Source organism: Megalobrama amblycephala, linkage group LG18 (assembly GCF_018812025.1).
Source record: "Megalobrama amblycephala isolate DHTTF-2021 linkage group LG18, ASM1881202v1, whole genome shotgun sequence".
Lineage (NCBI taxonomy): Eukaryota > Metazoa > Chordata > Actinopteri > Cypriniformes > Xenocyprididae > Megalobrama > Megalobrama amblycephala.
In genome coordinates this window covers 32,768,770-32,786,290 of record NC_063061.1, presented here as the reverse complement: position 1 = coordinate 32,786,290, position 17,521 = coordinate 32,768,770, and the positions used below count along the sequence as shown (strand labels likewise).

Genomic DNA, 17,521 nt, shown 5'->3' with positions numbered 1-17,521 from the left:
CGCTCGTCCAACCGAAGCAAAGACACACATCCGAGTCTAGGAGAAGAAGAACTGAGCGAGGGAACATAAACGTGAAGTGGGCTGTCTTTGTTCATTCTGCTCTAAATCTGCTGTTTTTCAAACTGTAAGTAGCCTACATTCATTGTATCATTTATAAGCAGAAATCAGAATCTAATTGAGTCAGTTAATTAAGTGAATCACTCAGAAATTAATCAAAGTGAAGCTCCTAAAGGGACGTTGTGGTGGAAAAAATTTGGGATAAGAGGGGAAAAAGTTCAAATCTTTTGCGTTCTCTCACAATATTTGCATTCCCTCGCAAAGATATTTGCGTTCCTTGCTGTGAGCTCGGACAAACTTTCTCTTTAATGTCTCGCTGGCTGGCAGTAGTGTTTCAGTCGGCTCCATACGTTAATAAGCACACAAATAATGCACGGCTCAGAGTTTGAATTTGTTGGACTCAAACATAAAGAAATGCAGTCAAGTTTGCAATATATTCACAGATTCGAACTTCCCGGATCAATAACTCGTGGGCTAAACGTTGTTAAAACACAAATGGAGCTATTTCCAATAATAGTAACCTAGAAAACGAGCTGTAAAAATTGTAAATTGGTCTCTATGAGCAGGCGGCGGAGCGCATTTGCACCAAAAGTGTAAAACCCAAAACCCTTTTGCTCATTTTATATTATGAAAAATACTCAATAACTTAACTGTAGCACAGTGCTCTCTTGCTGGTTGTATACTGAAATGCTTAGTTTGATATATATATATATATATATATATATATATATATATATATATATATATATATATATATATATATATATATATATATAAATTGTAATGCCATCAAATTCAGTTAGCAATTATCATGCAAAAGCTGCTGTATGTATGTAAGCTGTATATCAACATCATTTGTGTAAAGAAGGCCTTTATGTGCTACTTGCCAAACTAAGTGTAGTACCTATAACAAGCAGAGCAGAAATGCTTCAGGAATGGTTTGAGGAACACAACAACGAGTTGGAGGTGTTGACTTGGCCTCCAAATTCCCCAGATCGTTCTGAACAAACAAGAATGACAGACATTTAGGCCAGAGTGGGCAAGGATAAAAATCTTTTTCATTATTTTATCTTTATTAAACAATATTGCAAATACAAAACATAATATACAAATTAATTAATCAGTGCTTTATTTTTTCAGCTACAGTAAGTGTATTTAAAGGATTTGTTCACTTTCAAATTAAAATTTCCTGATAATTTACTCACCCCCATGTGATCCAAGGTGTTCATGTCTTTCTTTCTTCAGTCGAAAAGAAATGGTTTTTGATGAAAACATTCCAGGATTTTTCTCCATATAGTGGACTTAAATGGAGCCCAAATGGTTAAAGGTCAAAATTACAATTTTTATTGAAGCTTCAAAGCGTTCTACGCGATCCCAGACGAGGAATAAGGGTCTTATCTAGAGAAACCATCACTCATTTTCTAAAAACAATTAAAAATTGTATACATTTTACTTGAACTAGCTCTCTTCTTCTTCTTTATTAGAATTCCAGCAATTTATACACTGCTAAGTGTATTACTGCCCTCCACAGGTCAAAGTTTGAACTAAATTGTCATACAATATGCTAGTGCAAGTATATAACAATTAGTTTAAACTTTGACCTGTGGAGGGCAGTAATACACTTAGCAGTGTCTACGCTGCCGGAATTCTAATAAAGAAGAAGAGGAGAGCTAGTTCAAGATGAGCATTGATGGTTAAAATGTGTTTGTATATATATATATATATATATATATAATTTTTTTTTTTTTTTTTTTTTTTTTAGAAAATGAGTGATGGTTTCTCTAGACAAGACTCCTATTCCTCGTCTGGGATCGTGTAGAGCTCTTTGAAGCTGCACTGAAACTGTAATTTTGACCTTCAACTGTTTGGAGGCCAGTGAAGTCCACTATATGGAGAAAAATCCTGGAATGTTTTCCTCAAAAACCTTCATTTCTTTTCGACTGAAGAAAAAAAGACATGGACATCTTGGATGACATGGGGGTAAGTAAATTATCAGTAAATTTTTAATTTGAAAGTGAACTAATCCTTTAACAATAGCGTTCAAGTAAGAAATCGAATGAATAAATGTAAAAAACACAACATAGAGTTCACTGTATCAATCATACATTGATTCTTATTGAAGCTACTCTATTAAAGTTCTTCAGTCAAGAGCAGAGATTGATTTTCTCTGTCTTTTGTTGTTTTATTAACATTGAAGAACCTTACACAAAAGAAGATATTTTGAAGAATGGGGGTAACCAAACAGTTCCTGGTCCCAAGTGAGTTCCAAAGTAGGGAAAAAAAACTATGGAAGTTGATGCACAAGCGTGAGGCGGTGAGATCCAGTGGCAATGATTATGCCAGAGGCAATGATTATGTCAGAGATCAAATTTGAATAAGGGATAACGAATTTATTAATTAAAAATTGAGACAAACAAATTAAGTAATTAGTAGTTAATTGTAACGAAGGCGGGACTCAGGTAGGGATCCAAATGCAAAGCTTTATTTACAGTGAGCGTTGTCATACAGGCAGGGGCAAACGGGAGCAAACGGGAACAACAAGGAACAGGCAGAATCGTAGTCAGGGTGCAGGCGATGGTCAGGACAGGCAGCAACGGGTCAACAAACAGGAAACAGGCAGGAACGGTAACACAGGACAGGCAGACAGGATATAACGCTTGGTAATGCAACACAGGGAAAACAAGACCTAGCAGTGAGGTGATGTGTGTAAGAGTCTTTTATAGTCCTGGTAATGAGCTGCAGCTGGGTGTGGTGATTAGTGATTAGTGTTAAGTGTGTGCAGGTGAGTGGCAGAGAGGATGATGGGGGATGTAGTCCGGGAACTGACAGGAACAGACGGTGATCATGACATTAATAATAAAATCTAGAGTATTTTATCTAGAGATGGAGATCAGAATATATAGAAATAAGGAACAAAATTTAAGAATGAAGTGAGAGGTAGGAGAAAATAAGCAGAAGCAGCCAGAAGTAGAAGACACAGAAGAGATGAGAAGCAAAAAGAGCAAAGAAAAAAGCAAAGAAAAGTTAAACTATCAAAGACCCAGTCTGTTTTATACCATAAGCATAGGAAAATTATGATCCCACTCAAACTTATGTTTTGGTCTAATAAGAAAAGGTCAAACAAATTTATCCATTATGTCATAGTTGGTGTAACGGCTAGGTCAGAGTGACTGGTCAAATGTCAAAGATAGATGAAAATAGATACAAAAGGTGTTGTTTTGACACCCTTTAAGGGAATTTTGCAGATCTTGCATTATCACATGTCTGAAGAAATGGAAACGGACATTTTTTTTATATAAAGATACATCAAGTTCAAATGAACAACTAATTCTGAAAGCATCATCACATCTGCAGTACTTGGCAGGCGTCCAATATCTAACCACAAACACTTTGAAGAACTATTGAATATAGCAAGCATACTCTAAAGCAGTGGTTCTCAAATCTGTCCTGGGGACCCCCCACCACTGCACATTTTGCATGTCTCCCTCATCTAACACACCCATTTCAACTCTTGCAGTCTCTACTAATTAGCTGATGACTTGAATCAGGTGTGTTAGATGAGGGTGACATGCAAAATGTGCAGTGGTGGGGGGTCCCCAGGACAGGTTTGAGAACCACTGCTCTAAAGGAACAGTCCATTTATTTGAAAATAGGCTAATTTTCCAACTCTCCTAGAGTTAAACAGTTGAGTTTTACCGTTTTCGAATCCATTCAGCCAATCTTTGTGTCTGGCGGTACCACTTTTAGCATAGCTTAGGGTAATTCATTAAATCTGATGAGACCAATAGCATCTCGCATAACATCTTTGGTCAAAATGACCAAAGAGTTTTGATATTTTTCCTATGTAAAACTTGACTCTTCTGTAGTTACATCATGTACTAAGACCAACGGAAAATGAAAAGTTGCGATTTTATAGGCCGATATGTCTAGGAACTATACACTCTTTCCGGCGTAATAATCAAGGAACTTTGCTGCCATACCATGGGTGCTATGATATTATGCAGCATCTTTCACAAATGTCTCCATGGTTGCAAGGCACGCTCCCTGTGCAAGCAGGGGCTCACAGGCGATGTGTAATATCATAGCACCCATGGTACGGCAGCAAAGTTCCTTGATTATTACGCCGGAATGAGAGTAAAATTCCTAGCCATTTCGGCCTAGAAAACGTACTCGGTTACTAACATAACCTCGGTTCCCTGAGATACGGAACGAGTACTGCGTATGGGGGAAAAGTCTCCCTTTTTCCCCGCTACTGAAGCCTTTTCAATAACGCAGTGTAACTGCATCATCATTGGTTCACTCATAGACAAGCTGTTGAACCAATGACGGCGTGGCATAGTTGCGCGGCCTATGGCGACAGAGTGTGCAAACTTTCCCGCCGAAAGGGGCGGGGTAATGGGCTATATGGCGTTTCGCCATAGGCCATCAGGCCATATCGACTGAAGCGACGACACTGAGCCGCAGCCTCGTGGCACGGCAAGTAACGCAGTACTCGTTCCGTATCTCAGGGAACCGAGGTTACGTTAGTAACCGAGTATGTTCCCTTTCGATACTTCACTCGTACTGCGTATGGGGGAACGAATTAAACCGCGCCGTGCCACGGCTGGGAAACGACAGGACTTGACCGGACGCCGTAAGGGGGACCAAGGACAAGTGAAAGGCCGAAGCAGCCGTTACCCTGTTACACTAAAAAAGGAGAGAACTCCTAGGTTGTGATGTCTTTGACTCCTAGGTTTCAGATGTCTTTGATTGAGTCTCCACTGGACCAGGCCCACGACGCTGCAGAGGTCTCTGAAGGCAGGTGCGTCGATGCCGGACTTGTCCAGGGAGCGGAGAAGTTTGGCCTGGAACACCTGGAAGATGGCCATTGAGTGGAGCGCTGAAGCGGCTTGGCCCGCGGAGGCGTAGGCCCTTCTTGCTAAGGCGGAGGTGGTCCTGCAGGGCTTGGACAGGAGGGCTCTCTTCGTTTTCCATCCCACAGCCGCGGGCGGACAGAGATGAGCGGCCACTGCTTCATCCAGGGGCGGCAGGTGCTCGTAGCCCTTCTCTTCCGAGCCATCTACAGTGGTGAGGGCTGAACTGTGGGTAGTGTGCAGGCGGGCAGAGTAGGAAGCGCCCCATGACTTTGTCAGCTCCTCGTGTACCTCGGGAAAGAACGGGGGCAGAGCGCTGGTGAGGGGCCTGGCGACGGCCTGGGAAAAAACACTCGTCCAAGCGGCTCCGCGATGGCTCCTCTGGTGGGGCCCGGTCGAGGCCCAGATCCTCTACGACTCTAGATAGGACACGGAAGAGCTCGGCGTCCATACCCGTGCCGTGGTTGATGGGCTCCAGGGAAGGCAGGGGGGCGGGGTCGTCCGACTCGCCAACCCATCCTTCCGGTTCAGAGGCTGCCAGTGACATGGAGTCGAAGAGTGGCTCTTCGTCGGATCCACCGAAGGAGACAAGATTGCTCGCATCTGCTGAGGGACGTTGCTCAGGACGGGAGAACAAGACGGGGGACTGTTCTCTGTTGGGAGAGGGCGAGGCACGCGGGCGCTGGGCCGACGTGGGCTCGCCCATCTCCGTGCGCTGAACCGTTCTGCCCCGTGGTCTCTTCCTCGCCGGCTCGCGAGGTGAGGGAGACGGGAGGGCGCGAACGGCGGGGTCGTTCTCCTTGAAGAAGGCAGCCCACGAGCGCAGGGATGCCAGACTCATGCACTCGCAGTGCGGGCATGAGCCGCCGGCAAGCGCGTCATCCGCATGGGGCTTGCCCAGGCATCCAACGCACTCGCCGTGCCCGTCTCCTTCGTGCAGAGTGGCTCTGCACGTACCACAGGAGTGGTGTGGCATTTAAAAATGCCAGGCGCCGTGAAAACGGCGATTGGGAGGCTCTTAACGGCGAGGGCCGGGCTCAAAAGAGGTGAAAACCGCTGGAAAAGTGCTCAGGAGCGGCTGTTATAACCACGGGGAGACGCTCTATGGGACGCGCCGGATGGTGGCAGGAGATGTGCTGAGAAGCAGCCGGTAGCAGGAAGCGGGAGGCGGCGGCTCGTTGACGGTGCGGAGGCGGCACTCAACGAGGGCGAAGGCGCTGGCTGGGTCCGGCGAGTCAGCAGGGTCCGCTGCGGGGCCTCTTCGACGGCAGCAGAGCGGCTTCTTCGGCGGCGAGCTTCTTTTCTGGCGAGCAGGCTTCGGCGAGGATCAGCGAAGAGAAGTAGAGTCATCGCTGAAGGAGAAAGGACTGATGGCCTATGGCGAAACGCTCGCTTATATAGCCCATTACCCCGCCCCTTTCGGCAGGAAAGTTTGCGCGCTCTGTCACCATAGGCCGCGCCGTCATTGGTTCAACAACTTGTCTATGAGTGAACCAATGACGATGCCGTTACACTGAGTTATTGAAAAGGCTTCAATAGCGGGGAGAAAGGGAGACTTTTCCCCCATACGCAGTACGAGTGAAGTATCGAAAGGGAATCGCAACTTTTCATTTTCCATTGGTCTTAGTACACGATGTAACTACAGAAGAGTTAAGTTTTAAATAGGAAAAATATTGAAACTCTTTGGTCCTTTTTGAGCGAGATGCTATTGGTCTCATCAGATTCAATGAACTATGCTAAGCTATGCTTAGATCGGAGACCCGGAGATCGGCTGAATGGATTTGAAAACGGTAAAACTCATCTGTTTAACTCTAGAGGAGTTGGAAAATGAGCTGTTTTCAAAAAAAAGTGGAGTGTTCCTTTAAAGATAAAAGAAGAATAACCATAAAGGAGTACATTAAAGAGTAAATACTTGAAAATATGTTGAGGATTAATATAGAGAGTATGAGTACATGAATATATGAAATCAAAAGTAATATTAATCATTTATGGCTTATGATTTATTAACATGAAATATGAATAAAATGCATAAATATTGACCATTTTGGATCCACCAGAACTCAATGGTCAACCAACTGTTTGGTTACCTACATTCTTGTACCTGTTCACATACCTGTTCAGCACAAGACCTACATTCTTGTACCTGTTCACATACCTGTTCAGCACAAGAAAGACATTAATGCAGGTTTGGAGCAACATGAGAGTGAGTAAATACTGACAGAATTTTAAAATTTTGATGAACAATCCCTTTAAGGACAAGCGGCAACATGTTTACTAACTATTAGGTTGCTGTCACATCCTTGTTTACTTTCACTTTAGACATAACCAACTTAATGTAAACCAAGAGTATTTGCCAGTGTTGGTGCATTAAGACGCAAATGATAACTAAGTTTATTATTTAAGTGCTGTTTGACAGGCTTTTAGTGTGAGCACACTTCGAGTGTAGTACGAACTCAGAAAAGAGCATGAACAGCACGGCACAGAATTGAAAGGTTTAACTGGCGAGACTTTTAAACGCGTGCAAATAGTAAACTTTCGTGATTGTGAATGTCTGCAGAGTGACGTGAGCGTAGCTCTTACACTGCGTAACGTAATGATGGAGTCAGCAGAACTGCAACTTATAGAATGTGTACTGCAGCACGATACTACAGTATTTCTTCAAAAGCACTTAGTGAGTATAAGTGTGATGATCATCTGTTAAATATGCAACAGCGACCACAATTCACATCTTCAGTCATTAAAGCTGATTCCACAGTTGTTCATGAGAGTTTAAATTCCGGGAATATTCCCATCTTCCCATAGGTGAAGTAAGCAGGAGGAATTACTCCAGGAGAAACTACTGACATACTATTGTAAAGATGGAGTTTAAGGAAGATCCCTGCAGAGTGAAAGATGAAGATACAGATGAACAAATAGGTTTGTGTTTTCCTTTGTTCTCTTTAATGACTGATGAGGAACATTAAGAGGAAAACTGACATATAAAAATACATCTAAAATGAGATATTAGTAGAGTCAGTTGTAAACTAGATTTGTGCTAAATTAAGAATGACCTTTATTTCTTTGTTTCTCGTTTGACCTTTTTTTAAAATTGAATTTAATATGTTGATTTTAGACCTGATTGAAGTGATTGAAGACAAACACCATTTCACTAATGAAGATGGAGAACCGACACATGAAAATAAAGACAAACATCTGTTTCAAAGACCTCATCATTTCAGAAATGAAGATGGAAACACAGTCGATTCACGGACTGAAGATAATTTAACACAAACACAAGCTGAAAAATCTGGAGTCGAAGGATCTTTGACCTGCTCTGAGTGTGGAAAGAGTTACAGAGATAAATCAACCCTTAACAGTCACATAAAAAAAATTCACGGCGAAAAACCGTTCACCTGCTCTGAGTGTCCTAAGAGTTACACATATGAATCACAGCTTAAAACACACATGAGATCTCACACTGGAGAAAGGCATCATGTATGCACTCAGTGTGAAAAGAGGTTCAGTCGCAAAGAGTTATTAATTGTGCACATGAGAACTCACACTGGAGAGAGGCCTTATACATGCTCTCAGTGTGAAAAGAGGTTCAGTCGCAAAGAGTTATTAATTGTGCACATGAGAACTCACACTGGAGAGAGGCCTTATACATGCAGTTACTGTGGAAAGAGTTGGGGGCACAACTCAAACCTTATAATACACATTCGTTCTCACACTGGAGAGAGGCCTTATAAATGCACTCAGTGTGAAAAGACTTTCAGTTACAAGTGGCAATTAAATGATCACATAAGAATTCACACTGGAGAAAAAGTGCTCGAATGCACTCAGTGTGAAAAGACTTTCAGTGTGGAGGAACAATTTAATGCGCACATGCGAATTCACATTGGAGAAAAACTGTTCACATGCACTCAGTGTGCAGAGATTTTCACCCGATTATCTCAACTACAGACTCATACCAAAAATTGCCCGAAGTTGTCTAATGAGCAAAGTTCATGTTCAGATCCATCACTCACAAATAATACACTTACAAGTAAATAATGTGACATTTAGATTAATCAAAAGCTGGATAATTTGCTAAAATTAGTAGTGAAGTTTGATTGTTTGTCAAGGGGAACCTTTAGGGAAGGTCAAAATAATAGTTTAGAAAACTAGTGTTGCCATAAAATGATTTTTGAAGGGATGTGTTTTGATTTTTGCATTTAAATCACTGCACAATGTAAAATTTTATTTGCCATTGAATCATTCAAACTGTTTTTTTTTTTTTTAATAATTCATATTCATTAAACATTTTAAATAGAATGAAACAATTAACTTTTTGTCAGAACCTTTTTTTTTAGTTTTCAGGATTCTGAATTTATCCAGAATCTTGCAGCTCTATACGGAAGAGGATTAGGGCCAAGTTATAATAAAAAATTAAAACCATCTCAAGATTAAAGTTGTTAAATATCGAGAAAAATGTCCAAATAAAATGTTGAGAATAAACTCATTAAATTTCGAGAAAAAAGTCAAGATAAAATGTTGAGAATAAACTTGTTAAATTACGAGAAAAAGTTGTTAAATTACGAGAACAAATTCATTAAATTATGAGAAAAAACTCTTTAAATTTCAAGAAAAAAGTCGAGATAAAATGTTGAGAATAAAGTCATAATTTAATGAGTTCATTCTCAACATTTTATCTCGACTTTTTTCTCGTAATTTAACGAGTTTATTCTCAACATTTTATCTCGACTTTTTTCTCAAAATTTAACAGCATTTTTCTCATAATTTAACGAATTTGTTCTCGTAATTTGAGTTTATCTCAACATTTTATCTCGACTTTTTTCTCGAAATGTAACGATTTTTTTCTCGTAATTTAATGTTTATTCTCAACATTTTATTTCGACTTTTTTCTTGAAATTTAACAAGTTTTTTCTTGAAATGTAACAACTTTAATCTCGAGATGGTTTTATTTTTTTATTATTGCTTGGCCCTAATCCTCTTCCATAGCTCTACTATCTAGTACCTAATAATGAAATAAATAGAGATGCACCGATTACAGTTGTTGTTTTTTTGTTGTTGTTGTGGTTGTTGGTTTTTTGGCCGATTCCGATATTCATTCATCCATCCATATTTAACCGCTTATCCGGGATGGGGTCTCAGGAGCAGCAGCTTCAGCAGTTTTTTATTGTAAAAGTGTAAAAACATATTAAAAGCTTGGGGTAATAGGAGCGACCCAGAATTGGCACAGAAGGCCCCAACTGGCATGTTGATACCAGTGTTATTATTTGTAAATGTAATACTTATTATAATTAACTGTGTTATTTTATATTTCTGTGAATTAGATGAACGTTTCAGACATATTTGCCTTCATTAAAACCTGTAGTTTGATTTAGGGAAATTAATTTTGCATTCATTGTTATTATGGCATATCTTCAATTAAAATATGGGTTAGTAAAAACTGCCACTTGTCATTGGATTGACTATTGGAGCAAACATTTGCACATAATTAATTGAACCTGAATACTGCCTATACCAGGGGTCTCCAATCCTGCTCCTGGAGGGCCACTGTCCTGCAGAGTTTAGCTCCAACCCTACTTAAACACACCTGAACCAGCTAATCAAGGTCTTACTATAGGCAAGAAAACTCCAGGCAGGTGTGTTAAGGCAAGTTGGAGCTAAACTCTTCAGGGCAGCATTTCCCAAAAGCATCGTAAGCCTAAGTTGATCGTAGCTCCATTGGTTTCAATGGAGCTACGATCAACTTAAGCTTACGATGCTTTTGGGAAACTCTGCCCAGGACAGTTGCCCTCCAGGAGCAGGATTGGAGACCCCTGGCCTATACTGTATAATAGATATAAATGTTTCCCTATTCTATAATTCAGGAATTCAGTTTGCTGGAAAATTTCTATTTACAATTTCCCAATTTCAGTAGGAATGCTTTTTATGTTGGGGAGTAAAATGTAGTAATTATCTCCATGCTGTACAAATTAAATTTGACTGTAAAGAGGTGATGCTCTATTATTAATTCAGTCATTCATTGCATCTCTAGATACTTAAATTGTGTGTAGAATTTGTTACAACAAGAAAAACAAAACTCGTTCTTATTGAGTGATTTAAGTAATGAACACATTTACTTGTGTGCACATGTATGTTAAATGAACATGTTCCTAGACATTCCCCAGGATTCACGGACTGGAGAGGAATACACCGTTGATGCTGTAGAGAAGAGAGATGTTGTTGGCATGCTGTATTGTGAGTTACAGTGTAGTTTTCCTATGATTTGTGATCTGTAAACTGTATATTCTTTAATTCGCTAACTTTGTAAAGTGACCTCATTTTGACTTTGTGTTCCACCTGTTGTATTTTTCGTTTTGTCTCTTTATTGTGGTATTTGTGTTGCCCTTTTTTCTGTAAATATTGTATAAACATAATTTTACATTTATTACTGAAACCGTACGGATTGGGTGCCTTTTTCTTTTATTTATTGTATATTTTATTTATGGTATAGCAAGGGAGTTAGGTAAAACCCATAGATAAGACTTATAGGGTTTATTTAGTTGTAAGTGGGTTTAGTCAGTGGCTGTTTGTTTGTTTATTTATTTATTGTTTTGGCTTAGCCCAGCCCTGAAGATTTGAAGATTTACTTCATTTTTGTTTTTAATGAAACTGAAAGAAAAAGACAAATTGGTTAATGTTAAAATGTTATTTATGTTGCTTCCTTAAATCTTCAAATCTTTTTATAATGAATATAATGAACTTTAAAATGAAGTCAAGATTTATATTAAAGTCAACATCAGTAATATGCAAGTTGAAGGAGTCCAGAAAGTTATACAGTTGCAGCTGTGTATATGTTATTTTTTTAAACCGAATTAAACATGTTTGGGGAGATAAACTTGTTTTAATGTCAGTCAAGATAACAGCTTGTCGAGGTTTTGTATAATTTATGAGGTTTAAATAGTTTAATATGGTTTCCGCCAGTAGAGGGCGTTCGTGCAACCGAAGCAAAGATGCAGAATGCTTGATTTATTCATTTAGCATTTGGTTTAAAGGAAAAGAAAGCTTTTTTTAAAGATAATATTAAGTGCTCACAGAAGAGATGATTTTTCAGCTGTCTTTTGAATATTGCCAGGGATTCTGCATTCCAGATGGAGGCGGGGAAATAATTCCACAAGGACCAGTGAACAAAAACGTTCTGCTACAGCCCGCAGTCATTATGCTTCTCACATTTAATGATCGCAGGCTTCTGGTATTTCTTTGTCTCTAATTTACACACATTCACACGTTTAATCGATGTCTGATTACAGCAATCAACCCTCTTCAATATTCTTTCAGCTCCTCTCTAAACTGAATTTATAGTTGAATAGATAGTTTAACAGTGCTGGAATAGAGCTCATTTCTGATAATAACACCACTTTTGAGAAGGTAAATTCATTGTTTGTTTGCAGTGTTGGGAGTAACGCATTACAAAAGTAATGCATTACAGTAACATATTACTTTTTGCTGTAACACAGTATTGTAAGGCATTACTAATCAATTTTCAGTAAAATTTTACTGTCTAGTGAAGGCGGGTTTAGATCGGGTTTTACAGTAGAACCGCAAGGCTAATAGCCCAACAGTGGAAACGTGGCATGAATTTGGCCTCTGTGCTTGCGCTGGCCAGTGGAAAAGTGGCTAATGGGTGAAGATTCCCAAATTTCTATATATCCTAATTAATGTTAATATGTAATATGTCATCCTTTCTTCCATTGCCTTGAGCCTTCACTTTGCCAATTATAAGCTATATTGTTAGTAGCCTGGATAGCCCACAGTCATTATGCTACATCATATCGCCCTCTACTGGATGTAAAATGCTCTGCAGTACATTTCGTCATTTTAGAATGTAAAAGGGTCATGAAACCCCAAAAGACATTTTCTACTTCTGTAGTTATTTTGGTGAAAGTAACTTTGAGTAGTGTAACTTATTACAATTCTGAGACAGTAATATTGTAAGGTAAAGAATTACTTCTAAATAACAATAATAAGTAATCTATAATGTATTACAGTTTGGAAGTAACTTGGAAGCACAACACTGTTTGTTTGTCAGCCTGCTGCAAGAAAGTGTTTGAACATAAATCTATCTCTCAGATAAAACATTCTGGGAACAATTAATGTAACATTGTATCATTATTTCACACATCTGTTATGTAATTTTAATATTAGATTATTTAATATTATATAAAACTTTGTATTAAATAAATGATATGTAATATTATAAACTATGTACAAACTAGTTTTGATTAAATGTCAAGATTTATGTTCTATTGAGATACAATATAGTCACAATCTATTCTATTTGCTGTTCTAACTGAGCTTACTTCTGTCAGTGGAGTGCATTATATGATTGTGAATTTGAATGTGTATATTTATGTTTTTTCCATTTTTATGTATTTTTCCATTTAAACTTAAAAGATGTGACCAAAAAAGGTCAATTCATTCATGGAATGATTTTTGAAACAACTATTTGAATAAAACATTTCCACCTGAATAATCCAGAGCAATTGTAAGTGTGATGATCATCTGCTAAATGAGCAACAGCGACCACAATTCACACCTTCAGTCAGTGAAGCCACTCCCACAGCCGTTCATGAGAGTTTAAATGCTTGGGAATATTCCCATCTTCCCACAGGAGTAGAAGAAGCAAGCAGGAGGAATTACTCCAGGAGAAACTACTGACATACTATTGTACAGATGGAGTTTGAGGAAGAACCCTGCAGAATGAGAGATGAAGTTACAGAGGAACAAATAGGTTGGTGTTTTCCTTCATTCTCTTTAATGGCTGATAAGGGACATTAAGATGAAAACTCACATATAACAATACATCTAAAACTATATACTAGTAGACTTAGTAATAAACTAAGAATGAACTTTATTTTTTATGCTTCTCATTTGTCCTTCTTTGATTGAATTATGTGAATTAAATGTTAATTTTAGACCAGATGGAAGTGAATGAAGACAAACAGCATACATTTCAAAAACATCATTGCACAGATGAAGATGGAAATGCAGTAGTTTTACAGACTGAAAAGAATTTCAAACAAAAACTTGGAGGGAAAACTGGAGTCAATGCATCTTTCACCTGCTCTGAGTGTGGAAAGAATTTCAGACTGAAAGGAAACCTTACAGTGCACATGAAATCTCACACTGGAGAAAAACGGTTCACATGCACTCAGTGTGGAGAGAGTTTCGTACATAAATCAAAGCTCAATAGACACATGAGAATTCACACTGGAGAAAGGCCTTATACATGCTCTCAGTGTGGGAGCAGTTTCATGTACAATGGACACCTAAAGGATCACATGAGAATTCATACTGGAGAAAAACCGTTCACATGCACTCAGTGTGGAAAGAGTTTCAGGTGCAAAAACTTCCTTGAAAATCATCTGCGCATTCACACTGGAGTGAGATCATTCAGCTGTGATCAGTGTGATAAAACTTTTGTTTTTCCATCATGCTTAAGAACACACCTGAAAGTTCATGCTGCTGTGAAGCCTCACTTTTGTTCTTTTTGTGGAAAGAGTTTTACACTACTGGATACTTTAAAAGTGCATGAGAGAATTCATACTGGTGTGAGACCTTATACATGCTTTGACTGTGGGAAGAGTTGTAGTACATTGGGCAACTTAAAGTCACACCAGAGAATTCATACTGGAGAGAAACCATATAAGTGCTCACACTGTGGAAAGAATTTCACTCATAGAGGAACCTTGAAAACACATGAGAGAATTCATACTGGAGAGAAGCATCAGTGCTCTTCATGTGGGAAGAATTTCACTCACTTATCTAATTTACTGGTTCATAAGAAAAAGCATTGCTCAAATGTGTCTAAGTGAGCTTTCACAACTGAGTTTCACAATCATATCCATGATTTACAAGTAAATAATTTGATATTCAGATTAAGAAAAAGTTGGAATTGTGAGTCAATGGCAACAATAGCCGTTATCCATATCACAAAAAACAAAAAAACAAACAAAAAAAAAAAACACTTGTTTTTAGTCTTTCTTTTTAGAAGTGATGCATTAAGAACATACTTGAAGACTTTTTTGCATTGGAATCACTGAGATTCTGCCCATTGTGTGAATTATAAGTGCCCGAAAGTCCCAAATATCCTTTCTAACTGATATAGGCCTGTTATACTGCAAATTACACTATATGCCAATGCCTGTACAAGACAAGCTAAGACAAGCCCAGACTTACAGCAGGTGAACGCTGTTTATAGGAGGAGAGTCTGAATGTCATTATTAGGTTCTGGAGTTCTGCTTGTTTGTTCCTGTGAGTGATTGATTACAAAGTCATTTAACTATCTTTGGAGGGAAACAGTTCATTATATACTAATCTTGTTTATGCTGTTGAATTCTTGTACTGATTGCTAAGATCTTACATTATATGGTTATACCTATATATTTTGACAAATAATTTTGTAAAAATGCAATAGAAATTAAATCGTCAAGTTTTAAATTGATTTTGTGTACTGTCTTTATCCTCGCATTTGTTTCTAAAGTTATGACAATAGTTTGGCAGTTCCTCAGAAGTTGCTATAGATGTCGCCATTTGTTTTCATTTCAATCACGTGAAATTGAGAATCTGTACGGTTTGCCTACTGAAGCACTGTATTGATTCTTCCGGTTATGTATATTTTCAATGTGTTGTTAATAGTTGATTAGATGCCTCTTAAAATGACCATCCGCAGGATTATTTCAAAATCTGGACATTTTCATAGATAGGAGAAGTGATATTCTGATGATTAATGTGTACAGGATTTTCCAGACTAAAAGGAACTATTAGTTTTTTTAATCCAGCATAAACCGTGGCTCGTAAACATACGTGATTATTTCCCCACACGTGTCAGTGCCAAGGGGCAACCTCCCCCTGTTTCTCGGAAGTGAATTAAACTGCAATTCATCGACTGGCCGCTAGGGACAGGCTGCAGAAGTGAGCAGAATCTCATTGACCATCATGTTAAATTAGTCAAGTTTACAGCAGAAAAAAACATGTTTACAATCTGGTTCATATTGTGGTTTTGGTCTATACTGCGAATTTTGCCCTTCATGACAACTCTGAGGGGGGTGAATTTTTTTATAGCTCATCTGTTTAAATTATATTAAGCCTTAAAGTTCTGCATAATTAAGGGCGTGGTCACTTGAGTGACAGGTATGCCGCTGCTGTCTGTGAGCCGTCATGTTACCTCAGCAGCTCATTTCAGCCGCTGAATTTGGCATCTCAGTCGTATTTGTGCTTTTTTCTGTATTATTTTATACAATATATGGCTTGCTGCATACTTGAGCAGTGTTGCCAACTTAGCGACTTTGTCGCTAGATTTAGCGACTTTTCAGACCCCTTTAGCGACAATTTTTCAAAAAAGCGCCTAGCGACAAATCTAGCGACTTTTTGGACAAACCTCAGTAACTTTTCAAATGTCACCAGCACTGTCCTGTGAGCGCGAGGTCTTGCTTTCCCGCTGCCGTCATTGAGTGGCTGAGAGGAGCAGCAGCACCGTTGAGTGCACGGCATCTGACAGATGTGAATGAGCGAGTACGAGCACACAGTGTTGCCACACAGCTAAGATGGCCGCGGCCTCATTTACGCATCAAAACTGCTGTTCAGAATTCTATGGGTGACGTCACGGACACTACGTCCATATTTTTTTACAGTCTATGGTCAGTGCTCATCTAACTAGTGATCGCGACGGCAAAACTTGAGGTTGGTATGGTATGGTTGTGTGTAATTACGTTGTAAAACAAAACATCAAAGTATTGTCAAGTTTGTTTACCAAAGGCTGTATTTTACTCATAAATTGAAAAGAAAAAACAGGAAAATCTTGAGGGAACCAGGGGGCGTATGGAATTACTTTTGATCCAAAAATAATGAACGTAACTTTTCAAAAAAACTAATAAAAATATAAATTGAAACTGAATAAAATGTCTTTGAAACTTAAAAAAAAAAAAATCGCAGGCAAAATGTTTGACTTTGTTTTTAATACACTGCATGTTTTGCTAACAGTTTCTTTTCTTTCTTTCACTGATCTTTACTTACAAAAGCATTTTCAGAGTTTTCATTTATGCTTCTGAAGTTTTCGTTTACGATCCCAGAGTTTTCGTTCGTCTTTCTGGCACAAATCTCTCGCGGGGGCGGGGCCAGCAGTGGTGTGTTCTCATTGGCTACTGAGTTTTTGATTGACAGCTTCTTCTTGACCTGGAAGTGAAGACGTCAGCGTTGTGTTTACAATTACATGTGTGGAGATGAGCGTCTGTAAGCGGCTTCTTATGTCATTTAGCGCTTTTTTTGAATTTTATCTGTATTTATCTGCGGCTTCTACTTTGTCGACATAAACTTTTAGGAGCGTGAGAGATCAAACGCGAGAGAAAATGTCTTGAGTCCTCAGTCGTATTTGTGCTTTTTTCTGTATTATTTTATACAATATATGGCTTGCTGCATACTTGAGCAGTGTTGCCAACTTAGCGACTTTGTCGCTAGATTTAGCGACTTTTCAGACCCCTTTAGCGACAATTTTTCAAAAAAGCGCCTAGCGACAAATCTAGCGACTTTTTGGACAAACCTCAGTAACTTTTCAAATGTCACCAGCACTGTCCTGTGAGCGCGAG

At 38.9% G+C, this 17,521-nt stretch overlaps 2 protein-coding genes across 4 annotated transcripts; both read left to right on the top strand.

Moving 5' to 3' along the window:
• On the top strand, positions 1 to 9,349 carry LOC125253341 (gastrula zinc finger protein XlCGF52.1-like). 3 transcript variants are annotated; one of them, XM_048167277.1, is made up of 4 exons: positions 38 to 124; positions 7,468 to 7,581; positions 7,713 to 7,826; positions 8,023 to 9,349. In XM_048167277.1, the coding sequence occupies exons 3-4, from the start codon at positions 7,769 to 7,771 to the stop codon at positions 8,940 to 8,942; spliced, it is 978 nt and encodes a 325-aa protein (XP_048023234.1). In that variant the 5' UTR covers positions 38 to 124; positions 7,468 to 7,581; positions 7,713 to 7,768; the 3' UTR covers positions 8,943 to 9,349. The 3 variants fall into 3 exon arrangements, with proteins under 3 accessions (XP_048023233.1, XP_048023234.1, XP_048023235.1); XM_048167276.1 differs by lacking the exon at positions 7,468 to 7,581 and having other exon boundaries at positions 1 to 124; XM_048167278.1 differs by lacking the exons at positions 38 to 124; positions 7,468 to 7,581 and adding an exon at positions 1,988 to 2,037.
• Positions 9,350 to 10,620: 1,271 nt separating this feature from the next.
• On the top strand, positions 10,621 to 15,373 carry LOC125253613 (oocyte zinc finger protein XlCOF26-like). Its single transcript, XM_048167660.1, has 2 exons — positions 10,621 to 13,668; positions 13,854 to 15,373. Exons 1-2 carry the CDS (start codon positions 13,611 to 13,613, stop codon positions 14,750 to 14,752), a joined length of 957 nt encoding a protein of 318 aa, XP_048023617.1. The 5' UTR covers positions 10,621 to 13,610; the 3' UTR covers positions 14,753 to 15,373.
• The last annotated feature ends 2,148 nt before the right edge of the window (positions 15,374 to 17,521 follow it).